The following is a 24,468-nucleotide window of genomic DNA, read 5'->3' as shown; positions in this document are numbered from 1 at the left end:
ACATGCTGACCGGAGGAGCCGAGAATCGAACCGCCGATCTTCCGATTAGTGGTCGACCTGCTCTACCTCCTGAGCCACAGCCGCCCCTACAGCGAATTTCCCAACGTAATTGGGAAAACAGTTGAGTTGTATTCGGGCTAGGAAATATATCGATATTATATCGATATCGTGATATGAGACTAGATATCGTCTTGGATTTTTGGATAATATCATAATATCGTGATATGACGTACGTGTCGTCTTTTCCTGGTTTTAAAGGCTGAATTACAGTGAAGTTATGTAACGATCTGACTTCACCAGACTGTTCTAATATTATTGAATATTTTGTGAAAGCATCTATAGTCATATCTACAATATTGTTACGATATTGATATTATCGAGGTATTTGGTCGAAAATATTGTGATATTTGATTTTGCCCATATCGCCCGAGACAAAGTTATATATGACCTTAGTTTCTTGGACTCATGTTTGTTCTGTCAGGTCAGTGAGGCTGATTCCTCTAAATACTACAATACCCATGAGTCTTAGCTGCCATTGCTACAGAAAAGAAGGCAGGTGAGAATCAGAGATGTAAAAATCCAAAAATCAGTTTTTATTTACTGAATTCATCCAGAATTTTTTGCCTTTTCCTGCACATACAACAGAATTTGGACGTTTTTCTCACTAAGATGCATGTTGGGAGTCATAGTTAACTCCTCCCCTGCAGTTTTTAATGTCCACACAGATATTTTTTTTTAAAACACAGCTGTTCATCTTTTGTACTGATGACTCAACCAGCAGAGCACCATGTGTGTTCATGTGTAAGACAAACAAGACATTTGTTTGCAGATGGTTGAAACAGCCTCCTCCCACTTTTACAGCTCTATCAGACCTCCGTCTAGTCGCGGTGATGGATGGACGTCTGCAGAAAGTCTCACACAAAAATTCCCCAAATTACACTGTGTTGTAGGTTTTGTGTTGCAACGCCGCCGCCGCCGCCGTCCTCCTGCTGCAACGCATGTGGGGTAACGGGGTGGGCAGGTTTGGGGCGCCGCGCGGCCACGAAGAAGAAGTTGTGATGCCACTATCATGTGATGTGACAGACAGGAAGTCTGAAGAAAGATAGAGAGAGAGAGAGAGAGGCTTCTTCTGGAGTCTTTTCTCTAAATTCTGTCATTTATTTTGCGTGTGATGTGTGTTTTTTAGAAAGACCTGCTCCTCCAGTGTTTATAATCTTTGTGTCAGTTACTCAGTAACATAAAGACTCACTAATGACGGGCTCGGCTCTATCGTTGTAGTGCACAGGTAGGATATTCTGTGTGCGTGTGATTGCATATTCATGTAATGGCTCTTCCAGCAAACACAGGCCACAGCATGCAGCATGGGAGTGCTTAATTGACTTAGTGGGTGTGTGTGTGTGCTTTTGTATCCAACACACACACACACACACACACACACTGACAGGGAAAGCAGAGCTCAAGGGGCAGTGGGTGCGGTAGGTAGGAGAGGTCCGGCATCTAATCAATATTATCTGCAGTGAAATGCCACGACACACAGGAACAGAGACTGACAAGAAGACGCCACAGCGACAGACACCGAGATCGAACATGAAAATGGGTCAAAGGTCACAAACATCCAGCTTCACTCAGAAGTTTTAACCATTTATTGGAACAAAAATGCATTTTTTAGTTTGGTGGAGATGTTCTGGAAAACATCAGATACAGACAGTGAGCTCATAAGGTTTGATGGACATGAATACAATCAATCGATTAGTCGATCAAAAGAACATTAATCAACTAAGCAACTATTTTCTGTTGTTTCTGATTCTTTTATGACAGTAAACTGAATATTTTCAGGTTTTAACTGTTGGTTGGACTAAACAAGACATTTTAAGATGTCACCGTGGGCTCTGAGGACTTCTGATGGGGTATTTTGAATGAATCAAGAACATTAATTGATAATGAAAATAATGGTTAGGTGCAGCCTGGATGTTTATAAGGACAGGTTACAGGTGCAGCAGCGGTCTGAAGATGATTTCACCTGCGTTTCCTGACAATGAGCTGCCTGTGAAGTCTGAATTTCATGAAACAACCTTTTAAAGTCATTTGAAAAGTCCTGAAATCACTTAAATCAAAACAGTAACTCTTCAGTTGACAAGTAGATGTGACAAACAAATCAAAATATAGTGCACAATGGTAATTTCATATTTACATAAACGCCCCACAGATGAACTAAAACGCTGCTGAAATGTCACCAAAAGAGGAGGAAAAAGGGGCGTATCTCTCGCTGTGGTACATTAACACAGTGTGACAGCGTCCCTCCAGGGTTAAAGAGATTAACGTGTAACCAGCAGGTCACAGGTTTGATCTTCACTTGCAGCAGCGTGTCGACTTGAATTAACTCTCAGTAACACATGAACAGTCCTCACTGCTGGATAAAAGCAACTCGCAGTTCATTTCCTCACATTAATGGATGAAACAAAGCCAGCTGATGATTCCCATGAGATCAGTGAATTAAATAATAGGATGAAGTGTCAGTTTACGTCCCTTTGCAGAGCTCCACCATGAGCAAACTGTTGCTGCTTCTCTACTGAAGCGGCAGGTTTGTTGTTGCTGCAGATGAAGGTGAAACATCTCAAATAAACCAAAGTGTCCTGGAAACATCACTGAAGTCAAACAGATCAACATGCAGAGAAAGAGTGAAGAGCTACATGTGATATTAGGTGGACACTGGATAATGTAGTAATAATAATAAACAGTGTGTTCAATCCTAAATATACTTTTTTTTTTTTTAAAGTAATCATAAAATGACGCGTTTGAGGTAAATACTGAAGTATATATACTATATGTGCTTGTTATTTTTTCATGAGTAGTTGTAGTTTAAAACCATTGAAGTGAGGACATTTCTAAGGCTGAAACTAACAATTATCTTCATTATTGATTCATTTATCGATTATTTTATTGATTAAAATGGTGGAAAATGTCGATCACTGTTTCCCAAAGTCCAAGGTGACGTCCTCGAATGTTTCGTTTTGTCCACAATCCAAAGATACTCAGTTTGCTGTCATAGAAGACTAAAGAAACCAGAAAATAAATTAATTGATTATCAAAATAGTTGCCAGTTTATTTAAAAGTTGATGACTAATCAATTACTCGAATCGTTGCGGCTTTAGACATTTCTGCATCATCTTCACTTCCTCGATAAGGCTGTTTGAGACTAGTTTTTGCAGCGACTACCATTATAATTCCTGTAATTAAAAATGTCAAATATTTGCTGGTTGCAGCTTTCAAATTTGTTTCAGATTTCAAACTTTTTTATGTCGTAACAAGCAGCAACAACGTCGACTCGAGGCTGAAGCTAACGTGTAAGTAGACGTTGGCTCCATCGAGTCATTATCGTCTTATTCTCTAAATTCAGGCCCTCTAATAAGTGTGCTGGTGGTTATTATTGCTCCGTTAATAAGAAATGAAGACTTATAGTAGCTTTGATGTCTGCTATCTGGGCGTTGATTGACAGCTGTGATTGACAGTTGGCTCCCCCGCTGGTCTCTCTGGCTCCGGGACTCGCACTGACTCGAACTATTGTCAATATTTCACTGAGTTTAATGTGACTTTATTACGACACCTGCCCTGTTAGTACAGATTAGTTTCCAGAGCATGAAAGGCAACACCCTGCACTGCTTATTTAGAAGGTCCCGGCTCTGGGCTTCAAACTGGCACCAATGAAACCAGTGGATGATCATCATAGACTCTACCAGCATCTCTCACTATTTTCTGACATTTTATAGACAAGCCGATTTATCGATAGTGAATATATACAGCCCTAGACTTCTTCCACCATGATACTTGTGACCTTCCTCCTGTTGTTTATAATTGGGATTTAGAGCATTATGGGAGTGTCAGCTGAATGCCTGAGATTACTTTGCAAATTAAGTACACACACAGTGTGTTGTGCCACTGGTTTGACTGGCGAGACGTCTGAATCGAGTCCTGTGTTTCACCCAGTCAGGAGATTAAAATCATCTGATGGGGAGAAAAAAACCCAACTTCCCTTCACAACAGAACAAAAGGAGTCAAACACAGAAACACTCAGTGAAATCAGGCATCTGGGATACCTGATATTACACCAGCCCTGAAACATACACACACACACACGCAAACATTACACACATTTACAAGAAAGAGGAAGTATGTTGCAAACTGGCAGTCGTCAGGAGCAGAGCTGGAAGAAATATTCAGATTATTTACTTAAGTAAAAATAGAAACACCACACTACAGAAAGACTCCATTACAAGTAAAAGTCCTGTATTCACAATGTTACTTAAGTAATAATAATAATAACTTTATACATACAATGCAGCTCAAAGTGCTTTACATCAAACTGTTAAAGATAATAAATTAGATGGTGACAAATGAAGCATTAAAATACAGTAAAGCAGAGTATAAGGAAATACAAATAAAAGAAATAAGTAAATTTTCAATAAGTCTCGATAAGTGTCAGGATACTTAAACACAAGATAAAAACGGTCACTCTTAAGATGAATAAGAAAACGCTCCGTCTCCATATTTCTTTGTTTTATCTGCTGGTATATTTAACGCTGTGGTGTTTATAGTGTAGAGAGACAGTCAACTAAATATGGAGGCAGCCTTGTAAACTAGTAATAAAATTTTAAAATAGTTTCTAATAGAGACAGGAAGCTAGTGTAAAGATGCTAATATGAGGGTAATGTGCTTCCTTCTGCTTGTTTTTTATGAAACCTGGCAGCTTCATTTTGTGTCAACTGAGGTCTGTTTTTGGTAATCCAGTTAAAAGATGGTTGCAATAGTCTAGACGAGAAAACACCGAGGTGTGAATCAATTTCATTGCATCAGGAAGAGCAAGACTGGTCTGACTTTTGAAATATTTGGACAATATGTGGACAAAATGCTGTCTTACTGATGCAGGCTTTTTGTCTCAGATTGAGTTTTAAGTGTAATTCAGACAGAACGTGACGCCTTTCACGAGTTTAATCACTGCATCATTTGTGTTTATTCGTCCCAAACAGCCAAAATACCAACCGCACATTAGCTGTAAGATAGCTAACTACCGTGTCTGTGTTTGCTTCAGCCTCTCATTGAATCATTGAACTCAGAACTTACCAGAGACTCTGGTTCTTTCTGTTATTTCCCTCCAGGCTCTCTGCTTCTTCCTCTCCTCTCTGTGTGTTCATGAAGCAGGTTTATAAAGCTCCAGGATAAACACAGACACACGTGTCTTTACATTGACTTCATACGTGATTGCACCTCCTCTACAGTTCACTTCATGTTCTGTCTGAGGACACAGAATCAACACCGATAACTTCTGTCCTCATTTAACTTCAAATAAGTGCTACACATCCAACCTGTAATATTTTTAAACCAGTCTGTTAAAACAAAAAACTGCTGGGATCAACTGTTGTACAGTTGTGTGTCGTCTGCATAGCTATGAATATGTACATCATGTTCAAAGACATTGGCCCCGGTCAGTGTTATATTTTATAACATTTTTATATAATTATGATATTTTTATATAAATCAGTGACTTCTTTTAAATCTCTACTTTTATTGGAGCCTTTGAACTGTCTTTCATTTCTGTTTTTATGTCTTTAAAATGTTTTATTTGACATCATCATCTCTTTTTTAAATGACTTTATGATTAGTCTGTATTATTTTGTCCTTGTGAAGCACTTTGTAACATTGGTTTTGAAAAGAGCTCTATTAATAAAGATTATTATTATTATTATTATTATTATAGGATGGTAATTATTGAGGCATGTAAGTGGTACTTTAATGTTGTAGTTATCTTAACTACCTCATACACAGATGAGTAGTTAAATCTATAACGACGCAACATTTTACAAACTGATCATATGTTTTGTATGTAAAATCATAATTTGTAAAGTAACTTAAGTTGTCAAATGCATCCAGTGGAGTAAAACGTACAATATTAACCTCTGAAAAGTAGTGGACAGGATGTATAAAGGAGCAGAAAACGGACTCTAGTAAAGAACCTCAGAATTGAGTGAATTTGCTTTATATTCCACTTCTGGTGTTGAGTGATTCACTCTGCATCCATTAAACTGTCTGATGTTGCTAAAGATGTCGAAACACCAGTCAGGATACACTCTCTTGTTAAAAATAAGTGTACTTGTGTGCAGTAATACTGTAGTTTAACCTGCTTATGAAACAGGATACTTATGCAACAGTTCAGGCAGCAGACTGAGCCTCATAATTAGTTAAAATAATGATGAAATATTGTCCAGAATGAAACATTTATTTGTATTAATGATGAAAACAATACTTGAAAGAAGTTAATGTTTATGTAAGAGGCCTAATGAGCTTTGTTCCATCAGTGATTAGTTTATATTTCAGTCACTAAGTCGCGTTCTGGTTCTTCCTCTTCTGCTTTTTTATCTCACAGCAAATTCAGATTTTATATCCTGTGTGAAATAAAAACACAAAAGTTCTTCCTTCCTTCTTTACTGTATTTCCCTTTTCCTTCTTTTTGTTGCTTTTCTTCCTGCCGCCGTCCCTTCATCTCCTCTTCATCTGAAAACATTCCCCGAAACTGGAAAAACACAAAGTTTTCACTCTCAGTACCTTTACCTCGTTGAATATTTGAGCTTGTTTTCTCTCGTGTGGAGCAAACGTCATCTACATTACGTTTATTTTACTTAAAGGATCGGTTGTATACAGCCTGGAGGGTGACAGAATAATTACAGACTTCTGCAGCGTTTAATTAAATTCAATTAGTAAATTAATCAATTTCAAAAAGCTTAGTTAAGTTTTATTTAATTGAAATAATATGTTATATAAAAAAAGATAAAAGCAGGAAACAGCAAGGAACAATAACGATGAAATATAATGATTAATTTGCAACTTTAATGATCTTTATCATTTTTTTAAACTTTGAGTATAGTAATGAATCATTTTAATGGAAGTTTAATCAATCGAGTTATAATAGCTTTTTAAAAATGCAACAATGGTGTGATGGTCCAGCTTCATGCTATTATCTCAGTCTGTCTATCTAAGTATGTGTCATTCATATAGTTTATCTGGACAGGTTTGAAGATATCTGTTAGATTTATGCCTCTGCTGTTATACAATGGAAGCTCATAAAACCCGAATTACCTGTATGACTAGATACTACCAGAGATAAGAAAGCTGGATTAACCTGTGAGGAGTTCCTGAGGCACAAATGAGCAACTTTACCTCTTTTTTAAGCCACATTTTTTACATTTTTTCTATGGTTCAACACTACCTGACCCCAGATTTTCTGTCGTAATATGATTAAACACAAATAAATGTGGGAATATGCAAAACTGTAAATAATGAACAGTCTTAGTAATGAACTTAAACTAGATTTTGACACAGTGATTCTCTTCAACACTGGCTTTCAAGATCTGGGAATAAAGCAGGACCCATCTTAAAGCAGCTATAGTTGATATTTTACTATAATAACACTGTATTCACTGTCTGTGTGGCTTGTGGTGCAGCTCTGCAGCTCCTCTCAGCTTTACGGAGCTTTATAGTGAGTTTCAGCCAACACACTGAAAGACTCGTCCCACCCTGGACATCATGTGTTTGACCTGCTGCCCTCTGATAGACCCTTCAGGTCCATCAAATGACAGACAATCAGACTTAAGAACAACTTCTACTCCAGAACCAAACGAGAACTGAACACTGCCAAACACTGACTGTCTGGTACTATGTGCCTGTGTGATTATCAGCACTACAATACTTACAGTTACATTTATAACACACTGAACAGATGTCTTCATCCCAACAGCATCTTTGTATGTGCATATTCCTAACTGCACTACTTGTGTGTGTATGTGTGTGTGTATATATATATATATATATATATATATTATACATGTAGGACCACTGCAGTTCAGCAAATGTGCAATATCTCAGCTGCTAATAATTCTTATTTTCTATCATATTGTTTTATATCTCATTGTTTTATTGGTTACAGCATATATATATATATATATATATATATTATTTATATATTTAGCTAGTTTGAACTTGCTACTTTATTTAATTGTACTCTGTGCAATGACTATAAAGGATTTCTATTCTATTCTATTCTATTCAGCTGATTGTTTATCTGTCCAGCTGCAACTTTACTTTACTGTTCTGGTTCACTCTCAGCGTCTCTCAGCAGGCAGCTGTTTTCAGATAAAAAGCTGTAAAAAGCCGCTGTACACTACCTGCAACAGACATAGTTAGCTGTAGACTAGCTGGTGAACATAGTGGAGCATTTAGCGGCTAAAGAGCCAGATATTTCCCTCAGGAGTTGGTAGAGAACAAAAACAGAGCTAAAAGAGAGTGAATATTGGACTCACATTCACCAGGTGGACAGAAACACGACTCCACATGAATGATAATGTTGCTCCGTAACTGCTGGATGTGGAAATAAGCAACTGTTTGCTAACATGTTCAACATATAAAAGCTGATGATGTGTCAGAGTTGTGTTCATAACTTGTTTCTGCAGGTTTAAAGAGTTAATTCAGTAACTTTGAGATGTTGGTGAGAAAACATGTGTCTGATAATCTGGGTGAACTGATCCTTTAACTCTTCTTCATCTCTGAGGTGATGAGTGATGAAGTGGTCGATGCAGTAGGTGGAAGTGACCACTAGGTGTCACTGTCGCACAGTCTGTTTGCTGTGATCATGTTCAGTGAAGTAAAAACTCATCAATTAGCAAACATTACAGACGTCACTGCTGCTTTTTATTGATTATCAGAGGAAAAGAATCCAGAGATTAAGAGTTAAACTAAGAAAAGAGAGAAAGAAGGGAAACAAAGTCAGAAAAATACTGAATGAAACCCTGAGATTATATGAATTTTGTATGTTTTTCCTCATGATTTTAAATATATTTTATGTGTATCCATATAATTATTTACTCTTTATTTAAAATTTTTTAGTTTTCATTTAATTTCATTTATTTATTGTTATACTTTATTTTATATATACTAATATACTATTTCTGAAGTTATCAGCACTCCTATATATAATTTAAATTAATAAAAAAATTATATTTTTATTTAAGTTTTGTAAAAACAATACAAAAAAGATTCTAAAAAGATTTTTAAAAGGATGAGACGTCACTGTAAATCAAGTCTGTAATATTTTGGGGGATTTGAGAGGCTGCTGACGTCACAGTCAGATCATGAATTAGTTTATTTATATGTGTTTTGTTTCTCTGAGTCATGCTGACACAGACTTTCTTGCCATCCTGCTGCTGTTGCATGATGACCACTAATAAACTGGGATGAAAACCTGTTTGTTCTGATGGGAAATCATCTAACCAGTTAACTGGTTAACCAGAAAATTAAATATGCATCATTTTTGGAGGGAAAGTGTCACCTGTTGTCTCACAAACGATTAAAAAAAACCACAGTGAGCTCTGAGTTTATTTGGTTTGATTCTGTCATAAAACAACCTAAACTTGCTCTATATTTCAAATATAAAGTATTTTTAATTACATTTTCCCTCCTAATTATGGTCAGAATGAAGGAGAAGAAGAGATTTACTCTCTTCTAAACACAACTGACTGAGCTGAGCTTCATTTACTGGTCTGGAAGATCAGCTGGGAACGATCATTAAAGGATAATGGCGGAGCTGATTGCTACATAACGAGCAGCCTTGCAGAGACGAGCTGATACACGGTATTGATCGGGAGCAGGAAATGGCACCAGATCTTCTGCCTTAACTGTCTGTGGCAGCTTAACTGATAAAACGCACTAACATTCACCTGTTATGTACGCAGGTTTGCCAAGGTTTGACTTTCTTATCAAAACAGCTTTATTGACTCACAGCTTATAAATCATGACAGGCTGATATATTTTCCTAGAAGGTAAAATATTTCACACGTTCAGGTGAAACAGTCTCTCCGCTCTGAGGCGCCGCAGGGAGAAACTCTCAACGTTTTCAAACTGGATGCAGCTTAAAAATGAGCTTTTCATTAATATCCTGCAAGTTTACTGAAGACAAAACGACGTGTTGATGAAGCCTTTCACACACTTTATACTAAAGCTGCTGACAAATGGACTCATGGCAAAATTTGAATACCTCATAACGGAAAAAACACGTCATAGGACAAACACATTTGACTGTCAGACTGTTTATTTCCATCTCTGGCGGGAAGAGAACAGCAACGGTTTTCTATTTATAAAATACAAATAACATCAGCAGATTACACAAAGTTTTTCACAGTATTTTCACAAACACCAGAGCCTGTCAGATACTGGATATCTGCAACTCACAAAACACTTGTGACAAAGATAATAATAAAAGTAACGGATGCAGGATATTTTTATAGTTTATAATCTTTATCAGTGCACTGAAACAGTAAACTTCACTGGGAATTTAATAATTATAAATAACTACAAATAAAAAAAATAACAGAACAATTTCTAAATTACAAGCATTTTTTTCTGCACTATGTTCTGTAAAAAAAGTTTTCATATTTGCATATATTTGTGTTTGCATATATCGGACAACATAAACACTGATACTGATATATCTGTGATAGGCTGATAATAAACACTGATGAGAGCAGCAGAGCTCATTAACCGCTGATCAGGAAACTGATAGAAATAAAAATTATAAAAAGTTATCATCTTCATCCCACTGCTTGATCGTGGACGTCATCTCTTGCTGTTAAACATGATATTAGTTTATGTTTATCATCCCTAAAACACAAAGTATTTCACCAGAGAAAACAACCGTTTCTCTACAAAGCTTCAACGATACTGTGGACAAACTTCATGAGAGGCAGGAAGGGTTAAATTCAGTAATGTGAGGGCATTAATTATTAATCTGAGAGAATGAAATACTAACGGGAAGAAAGAAATGAGCGTATTGAGCAGATACAGTAGTAATTTTTGGGAAATGATTTGTAATTTTTTTCCCTCCTCACCAGACTCCATAGAGAAATGTTGCACTTTCTACCATTTATCGCCTCTTCAGTTAGTATTGTGAGAGCTTTGTGTGTGTTAGTGTGTTATATATGTGTGTGTGTGTGTTAGTGTGTGTGTGTGTTAGTGTGTTATATATGTGTGTGTGTGTGTTAGTGTGTGTGTGTGTTTGCAGCATTGTTCACATGTGGGCGGGAATCTGAAAGCTTCTCTCCATCTCTGGAATGTCAACAATGAGTCACGTCGTCAGCCTGCGTGTCTCGGGGTGGGGTCTCCAGCTTCAAACCATCAAATTCATACCGGTTCAGCCTGTTTCCTAAAACAACACTCACTCATTCAACGTGTGCAAGTGTGTGTGTGTGTGTGTGTGTCATGAACCTTATACTGGTTTTATTATGTTTAAATATTCTTATCTTAACATTTTTTAAAAATATTTTTACATTTTTTCTTCACACCTGCTCATCCTCAGCAGAGTTCAGTCTTTATATTTTTATACAGGCGAGCGAAAGAGGAAGTAGTGAATCTGTGACTTTCACTGGTGAACATGTAAACTATATATAAACACTGAGTATTAATACTCACAGGCAAAAAGGTCAAATGTAGGTCAAAAGTCTAAATGTGGTTTCAAAGATCTTAAAGATGACAGATGTGTAGATTTGAAAGTTTTCTTTTATAAGTTTATATGAGGAGGAAACGGCACCAAGTAAACCTCATTTTTTATCCTCTTGAACCCTGATTATCTCCTCAAATTGGCTCTTAATTGGGCCTAAAATAAAATCATTTTCTTGAGCTTACATGACGCTTATATTGTAGTATTCGAATTAAAGACAGCATGTTTTTAAGGATGCAGCGTTACATCAAAACATGTTAAGTCTTCAGCATTTTAAGCTGTATTTTACACACATTTATCTGGTATTTCTGGGTTTTAACAAGTTGTGGTCATGCAAGAGTTTTTAAAGATATAAAAACATCAAAATGTGAGCTAAACATCTGATTACAGACCTTAATAAAAAAATCAGCTTTGTCTGCTACGAGAAAAATAATTTGGATTAATAATTTTGAAAGTCACAAATGACCGTTTAGCTGACATTCACGTGTCCTTTAACGTTAACTTGAAGCTCAAACCTCTAAAGATCCTAAAGGACAAAATGATCTCAGGATAATTTATATTTTTTGGGTTCAGTTTGTCCTGAATTTCTTTGCTAAAACATTTGTTTACAACCGTCTGTTCACGTCAGACTCTGATCTTCATCATCTGCCTCTTCGGCTTGTTTCACCCTCTGACCTGAGAATGTGTTTCAACACATTCATCTCTCTCTGTCACGTTTTTAACTTGATGTATGTGACAAATTTGTCCTGAAAAATCCACAAAAATCATGTTTTTAATAAATTTAAGGCAAGAAACAGGCAATGCAGTTGCCGATTGATGTACGAACCTGGCTTTTAATTAGAACTGTTGGTGGATCAACCAATTAGTCAATCAAGAGAAAATTATCCTGCAACTATTTACATAATCGATCGAGTCATATTTCAAGCAAAGAAGCCAAACATGCGAGTTTCAGCTTCTAGAATGTGAAAATTTGCAGTTTATGTGTCTTATAAATAGATATCTTTGGGTTTTGGACTGTTTGGAGCCGTTTCTACACAAACTAACGAGACCAAACTCTTCATGATGAAGGAACACGTCACCCAGTGCAGCGCTGTGACTCACTGACGTGTTTTTAATAGTTTTTGGACAACAACAGAGGAAGAAGATATATCAGGCTTTAGATACACACACAATACTTGTTAGTAGATCAATTCATCGTTGGTTTGGATCCAAACATTTGAGATTTATTGACAAGAAGAAAAATACAGAAAATCGCAGCCTCAGTCAAAGGTGACTTTTACACTTGGCTGTGAGTCGGACTATAAATCACTTGATGAATGTGTCTTATGCTCACAGCCAAGAGTAAATAGTGTAAGTTTGCCTCTTTAAACTCAGACAGGTGCCTCAAACAGGAAGTCTCCCCCCTCCCTTCCCTGTCATTGGCCGTCTGTTTGCTCCTGGACGCCCCCTCAGGCCAATAGCGTCTCCTCCCCTCTCTCCGCTGCGTCCCGCCCTCGCTCGGCTCTTCCCCTCCTCTGCCTGAGTCGCTGCTGCTGCACTCCGATCTCAACCTCTCAGACTGTCTGTCTGTCTGTCGGGGCTCCTGCTGGATGTGTGTGTGTGTGTGTGTGGATGAGTGTGTGAAAGAGAGAGAGAGAGAGAGAGAGAGAGTGTGTGTGTTGTAGAGAGGAGGGAGAGTGTGTGAGGAGATTTAAAGTGGCTGCAGTAGAGTTTTCAGTTTTGTTTTGAGAAGTGAAGTGGAAGACGTGGTGGTGATGATGATGATGATGGGCTTCCTTCAGCCTCCACGGGCTCAGGTCAGTGGATGCCAACACTCTACAGCTGCCTGTGTGTGTGTGTGTGTGTGTGTGTGTGTGTGTGTGTGTGTGTGTGTGTGTGTGTGTGTGTGTGTGTGTGTGTGTGCAAGAAAAGGAAATTCATGCTCCTCCTGCTATTGTATGATACATTGTTTTCCAGCCTGTTGCTGGTTTCCAGTTTGCAGCGTTTGCCAATTTTTTTCCAGGCTTTAAAACCATGTGGGTCCAAAATGTGCCATAATGGGTCCAAAAATGTCCAATTAGAGGGAATTTATAATGATGATAAATTGAGAAAAGCAGCAGTTTTGTCATTTTAAACTTTCTCAGTGAAGCACGTTGGTGGAGGAAAGAACCAGGAGGAGAAAACACACTTCAGTTTAAAGGTTAAACTCTCTGTTTTGTGGTATAAAAGTCTAAAAAGTGTTTTTCAGTGACCAGTTCAGATACCAGAAGCCCACTGTTGTGAAACGTTTTGCTGGTTTTCTGAGACGTGGAAGGTATTTTTTGCCTTTTTATAGTGGTTTGGCGAGCTCTTGTGCAACTCTGATGTCTTCTTGGAACAGATCTCAGTTTGGTGTCGGTGCTGTTGTGACAGTTTTGTCTTTTATTCTGTGTTGTTTGCTGTGAGACTCAAGACTCGAGTCTCTTTTGTTGTTTATCACACGTACAACCAAACTTTCCCTCTTTAGAAAGTTTTGTAATCTACTTTAAGAAGAAGGGATCATCAAATATTTGTTTTTTTACCTATTAAATGACTTAAAATGAATCAATTATAGAATTATCATTGGGGAAGAAGAGGGTGACTTAAAATGTTTAAAAATACTTAAGTTTGTGTGAAAGAGAAAGTGAAGAAGAAAATGTAGAAGAAAGTTACAGAAAAGAGGAAGAAATGGGATTTTGTTTCTGAATCAACCCAAATGCATTGTTTGTTTTGTGTGTGTGTGTGTGTGTGTGTTGGGGGGGGGGGGGGGCTCAACAGCTTGCCACCTGGCTGGCGAGTGATGCAGCGAGGGGGGGTGGTTGGAGGTGGGGGGGGGGGGGGGGGGTTGATGGTCCACACTGTACCCAATTAATGTGAGTGCTCACTGGGCTCACACACACACACACACACACACACACACAGTCCTCTATCTGCATTAATCAAAAATATTTTTGCTATTTCCAAGGTCAGTATTGAACCTTCAGGCTTAATTTCCTCTTATGATTTGAGTCACGTAGATTTAACTTGTTGCTCTCTTTTATAAAAACATCTTTGAATATAATTAATTTATCCTGAAAGCTTCGTTAACGTCATCTTATATTAAAACCGAATCAAAGGAGTCTTTTGTAATGTGTAAAGTTTTGAACTAGCAGAGCTTTTTAGTCCGTTTTAGGTCATTGTTTTTGCTGTAATGACACATTTCCTGCATGATTCAGTCTCAGTGTTTCCAGCAGCAACAGCATCTGTTTTCAGAAAACAGAACAAAACATTGGAGACGACTGGAGTTTAGACGTAGACCAGCAGAACACCAGTTTCTCACCAGTCAAACAGCTTAAAACACATTAATTCAGCTTTAAAGTCACCAAGTGGAGTTTTTTTTTTACCACTAGAGGTGCTGTGGAGTAACGAGAGTGGAGAAGACGACCGTTAGCGGTTAAACGTGGACGTGAACAATCGTTTTACTGTAAATGAAAGGAAACGCCTTCAGCATGTTTATCAGGCCTCGAGCATGGACGCAACACTGTAAATAAAAACAGAAAGCAAACAGAAAGCGCTACAGATTACCGTAAAGCCTGTTTGTTTTTTAAGCTAAATGCTAAAGGCAACATATGCAAACTAGACAGTGTAGATGAACTGATACTGGAGCAACTGCTGCTATCCAGCTAATAGATATTTAGAAGTTTAACAACCCAGATATATAAAAGCATCAAAGCAGCAGAAACCACCGCTCACTTCCTCTTTTAACAGACAAAGTCGGGTATTTTTAGCGAGATGTCAAGATATTTGCTCCTTTTTTTTTTTTCTGGCGTCGAAACTGAGTATTATAAAACCAAACTGTGACCTTTTCATAACCCGAACCATAAATGTCACAACATAAAACATCATTATTCAGCTGATAACAGCCATTCAATCTGATTTTTAAATGATTGAAACGTAGAGATTCAGCCTGTCTGTGGTTTGCAGACACGTATGATACCAACGATTTATTCCGGTGGTTGACTTTTTAATTGTGACTTAGATACATAGTGAGTGGGACATTTTCCAGTTGTTAAATCCACCTGCCAACGATCTCTGAGCACACAAATGTAACACAAAGACCAATTTTGGGATTTCTGTGCTTGTTTTTCAATTTCTTGTTTCTGATCCAGATACATTTACAGTTTATCAGCTGATATATCGGCCTTTATATCAGTCTAGTTCTACTAGACAGCAGAGTATTTTTGTTCCCATTCAGGAAAACTATAGAATAGAGCAGTAATATAAAAACATAGACTTTATCATCTTGCAGTATTATTACTGTATTACCTTTTACCTGACATTAACAATATATGAGCTATGGTGAACTCTCCAGGGCTTTAAGAAGCTGACCAAAAAAAAGGCAAAAGATGCTCAGAAATGCTTAAACGACGAGCTGTTTGGTGCGTTAGACACCTGATATAAAACAAGAATAACCATCTCAGTGCATTTCGGTAAACAAGTGTTCAGTTATTCAGTCAGTTGGAGAGACGTCGCTACTGAAATCTAATAAACACCAGCGTCTTTACAGAGTGATCGTAGCTCAGAAAGTTTTCAGGCTGAATTTTTATCAAAGTCATCAAAAGGGTTTTGAACGGGAAGTGAAAACTGACACGTTTTCACCACCATCATTCTTTTCAAATCTAGTTCATGTTCTGGATAATCAGGTCAGGTTTGCATTTCTGTGTGATTTTTTCGTGCTGATAACATTATTACATGCACAGACAAAAAAAAGACTCTACGAGCTTGTTAAGTGTAACTGAAGCTGCAGCTACTTTCTGCAGAGACTGTTATCAAACTGAAACACAAGCCAGGAATATGAGCAGCGAGGGTCACGCTGTTCCTTTCATCCTGTATAATCTCAGCAGCCTGTTTCTTTTCTTTCTTGCTTTTTTTTTTTTAAACATGATTTCTCCTTTGTTCTATTGTTGCTGTTCTGATATTAATTTATTTCCTTGCATCACCGGTTCCACCAGGAGTTATTGTTAGTCACCTGCAGACACACCTCAAGATGCACTTTCACACACGGGTTTCAACACGACGATGGCATAAAAAACACCAAACAGAGACACACAGGACCTTATTTATGTGCATGGTTTGCATTATACAGGCTCTGGACTGTACACTCTGTGTGTGTGTGGTGTAACAGTAGTACGGTAAAGGTTGCTGTTTTTGCATCTAATTTGTTTGCGTTTGCAATGAGAAGCATTATCTGGACTGTGCACTGAAGGGTAAAGACGATATAATTTACATTATTGTACATTATTTTAAGATCAGGCATCAGTCGGTGTCACATCTAAAATTATAGTAAAGAAATTGTGTTTTTGTTTCCGGCTTCTTGTGTATTCTTTGCTTCTCTCTTGTAAGATAAAGTAGTTTAACCTGTTCAGCCTTTAAAACATATTCAAATGAAATAATCTAAGAAGTGAAATCCCTCTTCCACTGAACTACTCACAATTTATAGACATGAAACTCATGATGAGGGACTGCAAGGAGACATTTCTTCATATTAAGGAGTTACGAGCAGAAAAACCTGTTAATCAGTTTATTTTGGACATAAAAGAGAGAATGCATCCCAGAGTTTCACTAAATACACTAAATTAATTAGATTTAAAGTCTCACGATGGGACGTTAAATCTGCCGCGCTGCTTTGGTTGATGGTTGATGTCACCTGGAGGAGGAAGTGAAAGCAGACAGACCACAGTGAAACCGCAGTTCATCTTTCCACAGAACCCAAACATGAGTTGTTCCTTTCCTAGAAATAAACTCAACGTTTGAAGGTTTCGAGGTGAGAAGTGCTTCATACATGAGAGATCAGCTCAGTTTCAAATTTACGACTTTACATACATTACATACATACGTTACGACAGCTTGAACAATGATGAAACTGAAGTAATAACATTTCTAGCAACTGTTTCTCAGCTGTGTGTGTTGTGAGTGTTGTGTTCAACAACAGCTCTGGTAATTCGGAAATTACAGAATATCAACAGTGCATGAATGAAAACTGAAAGTACTGTAATATTATTGTGGTTTCACACACTATGTGGCTTTTTGTGACTTCACTAAATGTCTCTGCATTAACCGCAAAAAAACTTAAAGCTGCTCTAATCAATATTTATATATTAAGAATGGATCAAATGACTTCTTTTAATGTGAAATGGGTCGCTTGTAGTCATGAACCCTCAGAGAATGAACAGACACAGTTAGCTGTAGACTAGCTGGTGAACATAGTGGAGCATTTAGCAGCTAAAGAGCCAGATATTTCCCTCAGGAGTTGGTAGAGAGTAAAAACAGAGCTAAAAGAGAGTGAATATTGGACTTACATTCACCAGGTGGACAGAAACACGACTCCACATGAATGATAATGTTGCTCCGAAACTGCTGGATGTGGAAATAAGCGACTGGTCGCTGTATCAGCTGTGATAACATGCAGTTCAGTACATACATGTACAGTGGCAACACAGGGAGTCGTGTGTGGAAAGTAAGAGTGTGGAGGTCTGGGTGGTAGACGTGCACGCCTCCAATTAACATTTGTGTTTTTATTAAAGTCCTCCTCCACTCAAAAACATGTTTCTTCTTCTTCCTGTAGCTGGATGTTTGTTCTCTTGTATGTGCAGAGTTTGTTTTCACGTTCATCTGCTGAAGGAGGAAAGTTTCTCTGAGCTCAACCTTAAATCTCAGTTTAACACGTGACATCACAGCTAGTTCGGAGCCAATCGTGGTCCAGTATTCAACCTATACAAGTGTGATGTGGAAACTTGAAGCCTCTAGAGCACAAACACAAGTAGGAGACGTCTTGTGTCCAGCAGTTAAACCATATTTGCCAGGCGCAGATGTTGCAGAAAGCAAGAATTATGAATACGTAGATGTGAGAAAAAACATGGCCGCCGAACGTAATCTGGATTTTGCTGAAGTGTCCACTGTTGGCGTTTTTGCAATATTGTTGTAATATGTTAGTTTTTTCTGCCACCAAGTGGTCAAAAAATGTGTGAATGCAGGTTTAAGAGCTTCATCTGCACTGGAAACATCATTAAAACCTTAAAATATGAACTCCTCTGTCTTTCTGATGCATTTCTTCTTCATGTTCTTTGCCTCACTTATAAACTCTCCTTACTCCATCTTCCCCCTGCTGTCTCTTTTTGGCTGTTTTTATCTTCTCAACCTGCAGTTCGTTCATCCATCTTTCTCTTTCCTGTCAGCCGTAGATCACAACAGATCAGACACTAATCCAAACAACGGGATTAGTAGAGGAGAAGCACAGGAAGCAGAGGCCTTTTTAACCACATTCCTCAATATAAGTGTGTGTGTGTGTGTGTGTGTGTGTGTGTGTGTGTGTGTGTGTGTGTGTGTGTTGAGGGGGTCAAACAGTGTCCGTGCGTGTGCTCATGAATGAAGAGGATTGACTGGAGGGATTTTCACATAAACTGACCCAGAAACATGGATGTGATGAGAAATCCTTTAGAGAAACAGCAGAGACAGCGAGGACAACATGTAACAACTATAAACACGTCATCTGTCATCATGATGGAGTAAAACCATTGAGCCAATTAAACACCAGCAGCTACTGGTGCTGTAAAGTTTAATGGAGACTCAGCTGGTTATGTGGGAGATGTTACATTTATATGTAAAGCTTTGAACTTTAATTATGGCTCCACCGTCCAACCAACCAAGCCAATATTGTGGTTTGAACATGTGTTGCAGCCACAAGATTTGGTGCAGATTTGATCAGAAATATTCTGTTTAAGACCAAATTTAAACCAATGAGAAGAGCAAAAACAAGACACAAATGCAAAAATCTCAAATTACCCAACTTTGTTCTCACTTTGGCAGAAAATTGTGTGTTCCTGTTGCACCCAAATATGTTTTCAGGGTCTTTATATATTCAGGGAAATTTCACTGAGAGGCCTTTCTCACCTGGAAGCTGCAGTCTGACCTGCTGGCTTTGCTCAAGGGCGCCTCAGTGGAGCTAATGAAGGAGGCGAAAACTTTCCCTACCCAGACTCACCCTGCCAGGCTCGGGGATAGAACCAGAGACCTTCAAGGTCTAGTGGGCTCTGACCTTTCGGGCACCGCTGCCTTACAGCTGTTTAACGTCAGTCATCTTTGCTGCAGTTAATGAACAAATGAGACCCTCCTTCCTTATCAGTGCAGAAGCAGTTAACAGTTACACATTCACTCTGCCTCAGGTTAAACTCCAGGTTAGATTCAACGTTTACTTACATTTCTTACAGCAGGGTGTCAAACCAGAAAATGTAAAGCAGTAGGTTTGGTTTCAGAAGTGGGGGAGGGGACACACAATGAAATAAAAACTAATAAACCAATAACAAATTATCATAAAATTGGTTATTGTGCTTTCTATAATAATGGTGAATAGTGTAACACAAACAAGCTATTTGAATCTGTCTATTGAAATCCTACTTTAGTTTCCTTTATAGATATTTGATACAAACTTACCTAACGAGCACTGCGCTTAATTTCCTTATTTTTGACTGATGTTCAGTTCTAGCATCTTCAGTCTGATATCCAACGTGAAATAAAAATCTAGATTAAAATGTATTTTTGAGTGGTATCTGCAGCGATGGCTCTAATAACATTCACCAGTAAGGTAGGGCAGCCTGAGAGGCAAAACCCAGGGCAAAAAAACACCACATTAAGCTTATTGTTTTGAGCTCACACTAATAATTGAAGACGACTCAGATGAGTGTATAAACTTTTCATCAGTTCTTTCATCTGGAGTTCGATGGCTGGACAGTAGAAGTAAATCGATGGTCAAAGAGCAAAGCCTCCGATCTGAAAAATGCACCTTTTTTGAGAAACCTAAAGAAAACTTGTCGTTTTCTTGCAGAATGCTATTTGTTAAGGATACGTAATACATAACACACTGTTTTTGGACTATATTACTATATTATTTGTTAACAATATCGTAATAACCATACAAACATACCGTAAACAATACCGCATAATATAGTAATATAGTCCAAAAACAGTGTATTATGTATTGGGTATCCTTAACAAACAGCATTCTGCAAGAAAACAACTAGTTTTTTTTAAACAAGTTTTCTCAAAAAAAGTGCATTTTTCAGAAAGGAGGTTTTGCTCTTCAGCCATCGAAATGTTCAGAAGGATTTTAGTAAGAAAATCAACTTGAAACAATGAATGTGGGACAAAGTAACTAAACATTTGTTATAATTTCATCTTCCAGTTACTTGATAATTGTAAAACAGGAGTTTGTCTGATCTCTTGTGTTGCTGGACTCTCTTCTAGTGGTCTAGTTGGTGGAAAAGGTTTTCAAACCTGGAAGTAGATCAGAGACGTTCTGCTGCTCCTTCATGTTGAAAGGAGGCAGTTTATGGAGGTTTCAGGTGGATCTGGAGTGAACAGCCACCACTCAGGCCTGGATCAGTACAGGAAAATGTGAGGATGTGATTCACGTTTGACCTTTAGGCTTAACACCCTCTTCCCCTCCGTACCTGTCCCTCCAGGTGAGCCCCGGGCTCCAGACTGAGTGCTAACCATGCTGCGGCATTCCGAGCCGACGTCCAGCACCCTTCAGCTGGTCGCCAACGATATGACCGGCATCATGGAGACACTAGACACCCGCGAGCTCGACCTGGGAGATGGAGAGTACAACACGACAGACGCCAACGTCCCAAGTGTGTCCATTTTGTCAGAGTTGGTGTCCGTCTGCCGTCACGACATATATTCTGTTTGTCTGTGTGTGATATCTGATGATGATGATGATATGTGTGTTTTTCTCCAGGAGAGCGTTTGCCTTTCATGGCCATCTACAACACGGTGGGTTTCAAGGAGCCCGAGGCCAAAGTCTTCCTGTCCTCTCCGATCACCGCCAAGATCTTGGAGGTGGAGCGGTTCACCTCGGCTCAGGACCGCTTCAACGTCACCACGCAGCGGAGCGTCAACAAGGTGCACACAGACACACGGACAGACTTTGTCATATTTTTATTTGTCTCAATGCCTCCTCAAGGTTAATGACAAGACTCTAATTGGCTCAGCACTTAGTCTGGAGCCCTGTGCTTATGCTGCGTTCATGTCATATTGGAGTTACTGTAATTATGAGTTTCCGACTTGTAAATAGTTCACGTCAACCTCCAAGTTGTATGACTGTATGGACATGCCTGAAAACCAAGCAAACATGGAGTTTTAGAAGTGCTGTTTAGTGCAGATTTTTGATACCTGCAGACGGAGCTAAGCTAGCTGTTTCCCCCGGTTTCCAGTCTTTATGCTAAGCTAAGCTAAGCTAACCGTCTCCTGGCTCTTCATATTTAACATACAAACATGAGTGGAATCAATGTACTTATCAAACTCTTAGCAAGACACCAAATTAATGTATTTCCCAAACTGTTGAACTTTCTTTACATCATTTATAATTAACTGCGTGAGCTAAGTAGAGTCGATATTTTACATTATTATCTACTGGGTCAGATTTTGAGGGAAATCTGCTTAAATCTACGACACCAAACCAAAGAAACTGTCGGCTGCTTAAAAATTTGATTAGCCTGAAGATGTTGTCACAAACTAATTGGACAACCACCGTTTGTTTGACTAACGTTGAGCTTTTTAAAATGTAAAGTGATTAAAGTAAACACCTGACTCTAGTCTCTGTGTTGTGTGTTCAGTCGATGCCAGCGGTGTTTAAGATCGAGCTGAAACACGGAGAGTTTACGTGGCTGGTGAAGAGGAAGGAGAAACACTTCCTGGACCTCCACAGAGAACTGAGGACGTATAAGACGTTCATGAGGCTGCCGCTGCCAACACGCAGGTAAACACGGCCATATTTTTTGTTGTCAGCATTTGGTGCTGCTCGTTACCACTATCATCATCTAAAACATCTTACTAGCTGGTCCTGGGATATGAAAGGACATCCTCTCACCTGCTCTTGTCATGTCTCTCTGCAGTCACACGGTGAAGAGGCAGACGGCGACGAGGATCGAGGCGAGGCAGATGCCGAACCTCCCCAGAGGAGGAGGAGACGAGCTGGGCAGGGAGGAGCAGGTTTCCAGCCGCAGGGTACGTTGTTCTCCAGAGCAGCTGTCAATAACCAGCCTCTCCTCCTTTCATACTTGTTGATTTTTTTTTCATTTTATTGTACCAGCTAGCTGATATTTCTCTAATGTGTGTTTGTTTCAGAAACAACTGGAAGATTACTTGAATAATCTGCTAAAGATGCCGATGTACAGGAACTACCACGCGACGGTAACAGCAGAGTTAATAAAAGCTTCTTTAGAGTTTCTACTCATCCTGTGAAACTTTTAATTCTTTAATGCAGATTTTCCGTTGTGGAAAATGATAAAATAGTTGTGAAAAGTTGCACATTTTTAAATGTGCAACAGAGGTATGATCAGGTTCAGGTTGGGTTTGTTGTTTAGATATGAATATTTTTCCTCTTCCAGATGGAGTTCATTGATGTCAGCCAGCTGTCCTTCATCCACGACCTGGGACCAAAAGGCTTGTAAGAACAACTCACTGTCATAAATATCATTGATTTTGTATTTTAATCTTATACTTTATCCTAAAAACAGAACTCCACTGTTTTAGGGAAGAGTGGTATTATGTTAACATTAGCTGCAGCAGCTGTAATTTATATTTTTTATAATACTTATGTCTGATGTGTCAGTGTGTAATGTGTTTGGCTCGTAGTGATGAACCTACAGAGAATTATCAGTGACTCTGCAGCTCCTCTCGGCTTTACGGAGCTTTATAGTGAGTTTCAGCTCATTGTTTATCTGTCCGGCTGCAACTTTACTGTTCTGGTTCACTCTCAGCGTCTCTCATAGAGTCGTTTTCAGATAAAAAGCCATAAAAAGCCGCTGTACACTACCTGCTCAGCACCAAACAGACACAATTAGCTGTAGACTAGCTGGTGAACATAGTGGAGCATTTAGCAGCTAAAGAGCCAGATATTTCCCTCAGGAGTTGGTAGAGAGTAAAAACAGAGCTAAAAGAGAGTGAATATTGGACTCACATTCACCAGGTGGACAGAAACACGCCTCCACATGAATGATAATGTTGCTCCGTAACTGCTGGATGTGGAAATAAGCAACTGTTTGCTAACAAGTTCAACATGTCAACTTAAGCCGCAGCCCCCAAATAGCCAAATAATCAATTAATACAGGTTTAAACAATTATATATGAAGTAAAAAAAATAATTTCAGCTCATGCTTTTTCCTCAAATTAATAAGTAAGTAAAACTTTATTTATATAGCACCTTTTTAAAACAGGTTACAAAGTGCTTTACAGTGACATTGGGACACAAAAACCATGAAAGACACATTCAAGAACACATACAGACATCTCACACATATGAACACAGCGAGCATACAGTCATCACCCAGAGCACACACTTGAATCTATGAAATGTTATGAGAAAGCCATTCTAAAAAAAAGTAGGTTTTTAGGTGTTGTTTGAAACAGTCAACAGATTCAGCTGATCTGATGGGAGTGGGGAGATTATTCCAAAGTCTAGTTGCCAGGGCAACAGAAGCACAGTCGCCTTTGGTTTTTAGTTTGGCACGTGGTACGGCCAACAGGTTTTGGTTGGAAGACCTAAGTAAGCACTTATATTGAGAAAATAAACCCATGCAAGGCAAAGAGAAAAGGAAGATTTCAGAATTGGGATAAAAGTTCTTTAAACCAAAACTTGCATCCAAAGTTTTACTTAGTTCCTGTCTGACAGCAGCTCTCTCTCGTCTCTCAGGGAAGGAATGGTGCTGAAGCGCTCCGGTGGCCATCGGATCCCCGGGATAAACTGCTGTGGTCGCAGCAAGATGTGCTACCGCTGGTCCAAACGGTCAGTAAACACAAACACTGAATGAAACCTTTTAAAAAGAGAGAACACCAGGAGAGGATCAGATTCCCCCACACTGTAATATTACAATTGTATTAAAACCTGGATGCTGTTA

At 38.6% G+C, this 24,468-nt stretch overlaps 1 protein-coding gene across 2 annotated transcripts in view; it reads left to right on the top strand.

Annotated features, from left to right (window-relative positions):
• Positions 1 to 24,468, top strand: part of pld1b (phospholipase D1b) — a 52,959-nt gene that overhangs the window by 2,927 nt on the left and 25,564 nt on the right. Inside the window, exons 1-8 of one of the 2 annotated variants that reach the window (XM_042400074.1) lie at positions 13,188 to 13,332; positions 21,031 to 21,201; positions 21,309 to 21,472; positions 22,186 to 22,328; positions 22,465 to 22,576; positions 22,697 to 22,762; positions 22,960 to 23,018; positions 24,264 to 24,356. In XM_042400074.1, coding sequence (XP_042256008.1) covers positions 21,063 to 21,201; positions 21,309 to 21,472; positions 22,186 to 22,328; positions 22,465 to 22,576; positions 22,697 to 22,762; positions 22,960 to 23,018; positions 24,264 to 24,356 — 776 coding nt within the window. In that variant the 5' untranslated portion in view covers positions 13,188 to 13,332; positions 21,031 to 21,062. Of the gene's footprint in view, positions 1 to 13,187; positions 13,333 to 21,030; positions 21,202 to 21,308; positions 21,473 to 22,185; positions 22,329 to 22,464; positions 22,577 to 22,696; positions 22,763 to 22,959; positions 23,019 to 24,263; positions 24,357 to 24,468 lie in introns of those variants that run through there. The other variant, XM_042400073.1, reaches the window with a different exon arrangement.

The sequence above is a fragment of the Thunnus maccoyii genome, chromosome 21, assembly GCF_910596095.1.
Source record: "Thunnus maccoyii chromosome 21, fThuMac1.1, whole genome shotgun sequence".
Lineage (NCBI taxonomy): Eukaryota > Metazoa > Chordata > Actinopteri > Scombriformes > Scombridae > Thunnus > Thunnus maccoyii.
The sequence above is the reverse complement of the archived record's forward strand: the minus strand, read 5'-3'. Positions and strand labels throughout refer to the sequence as shown.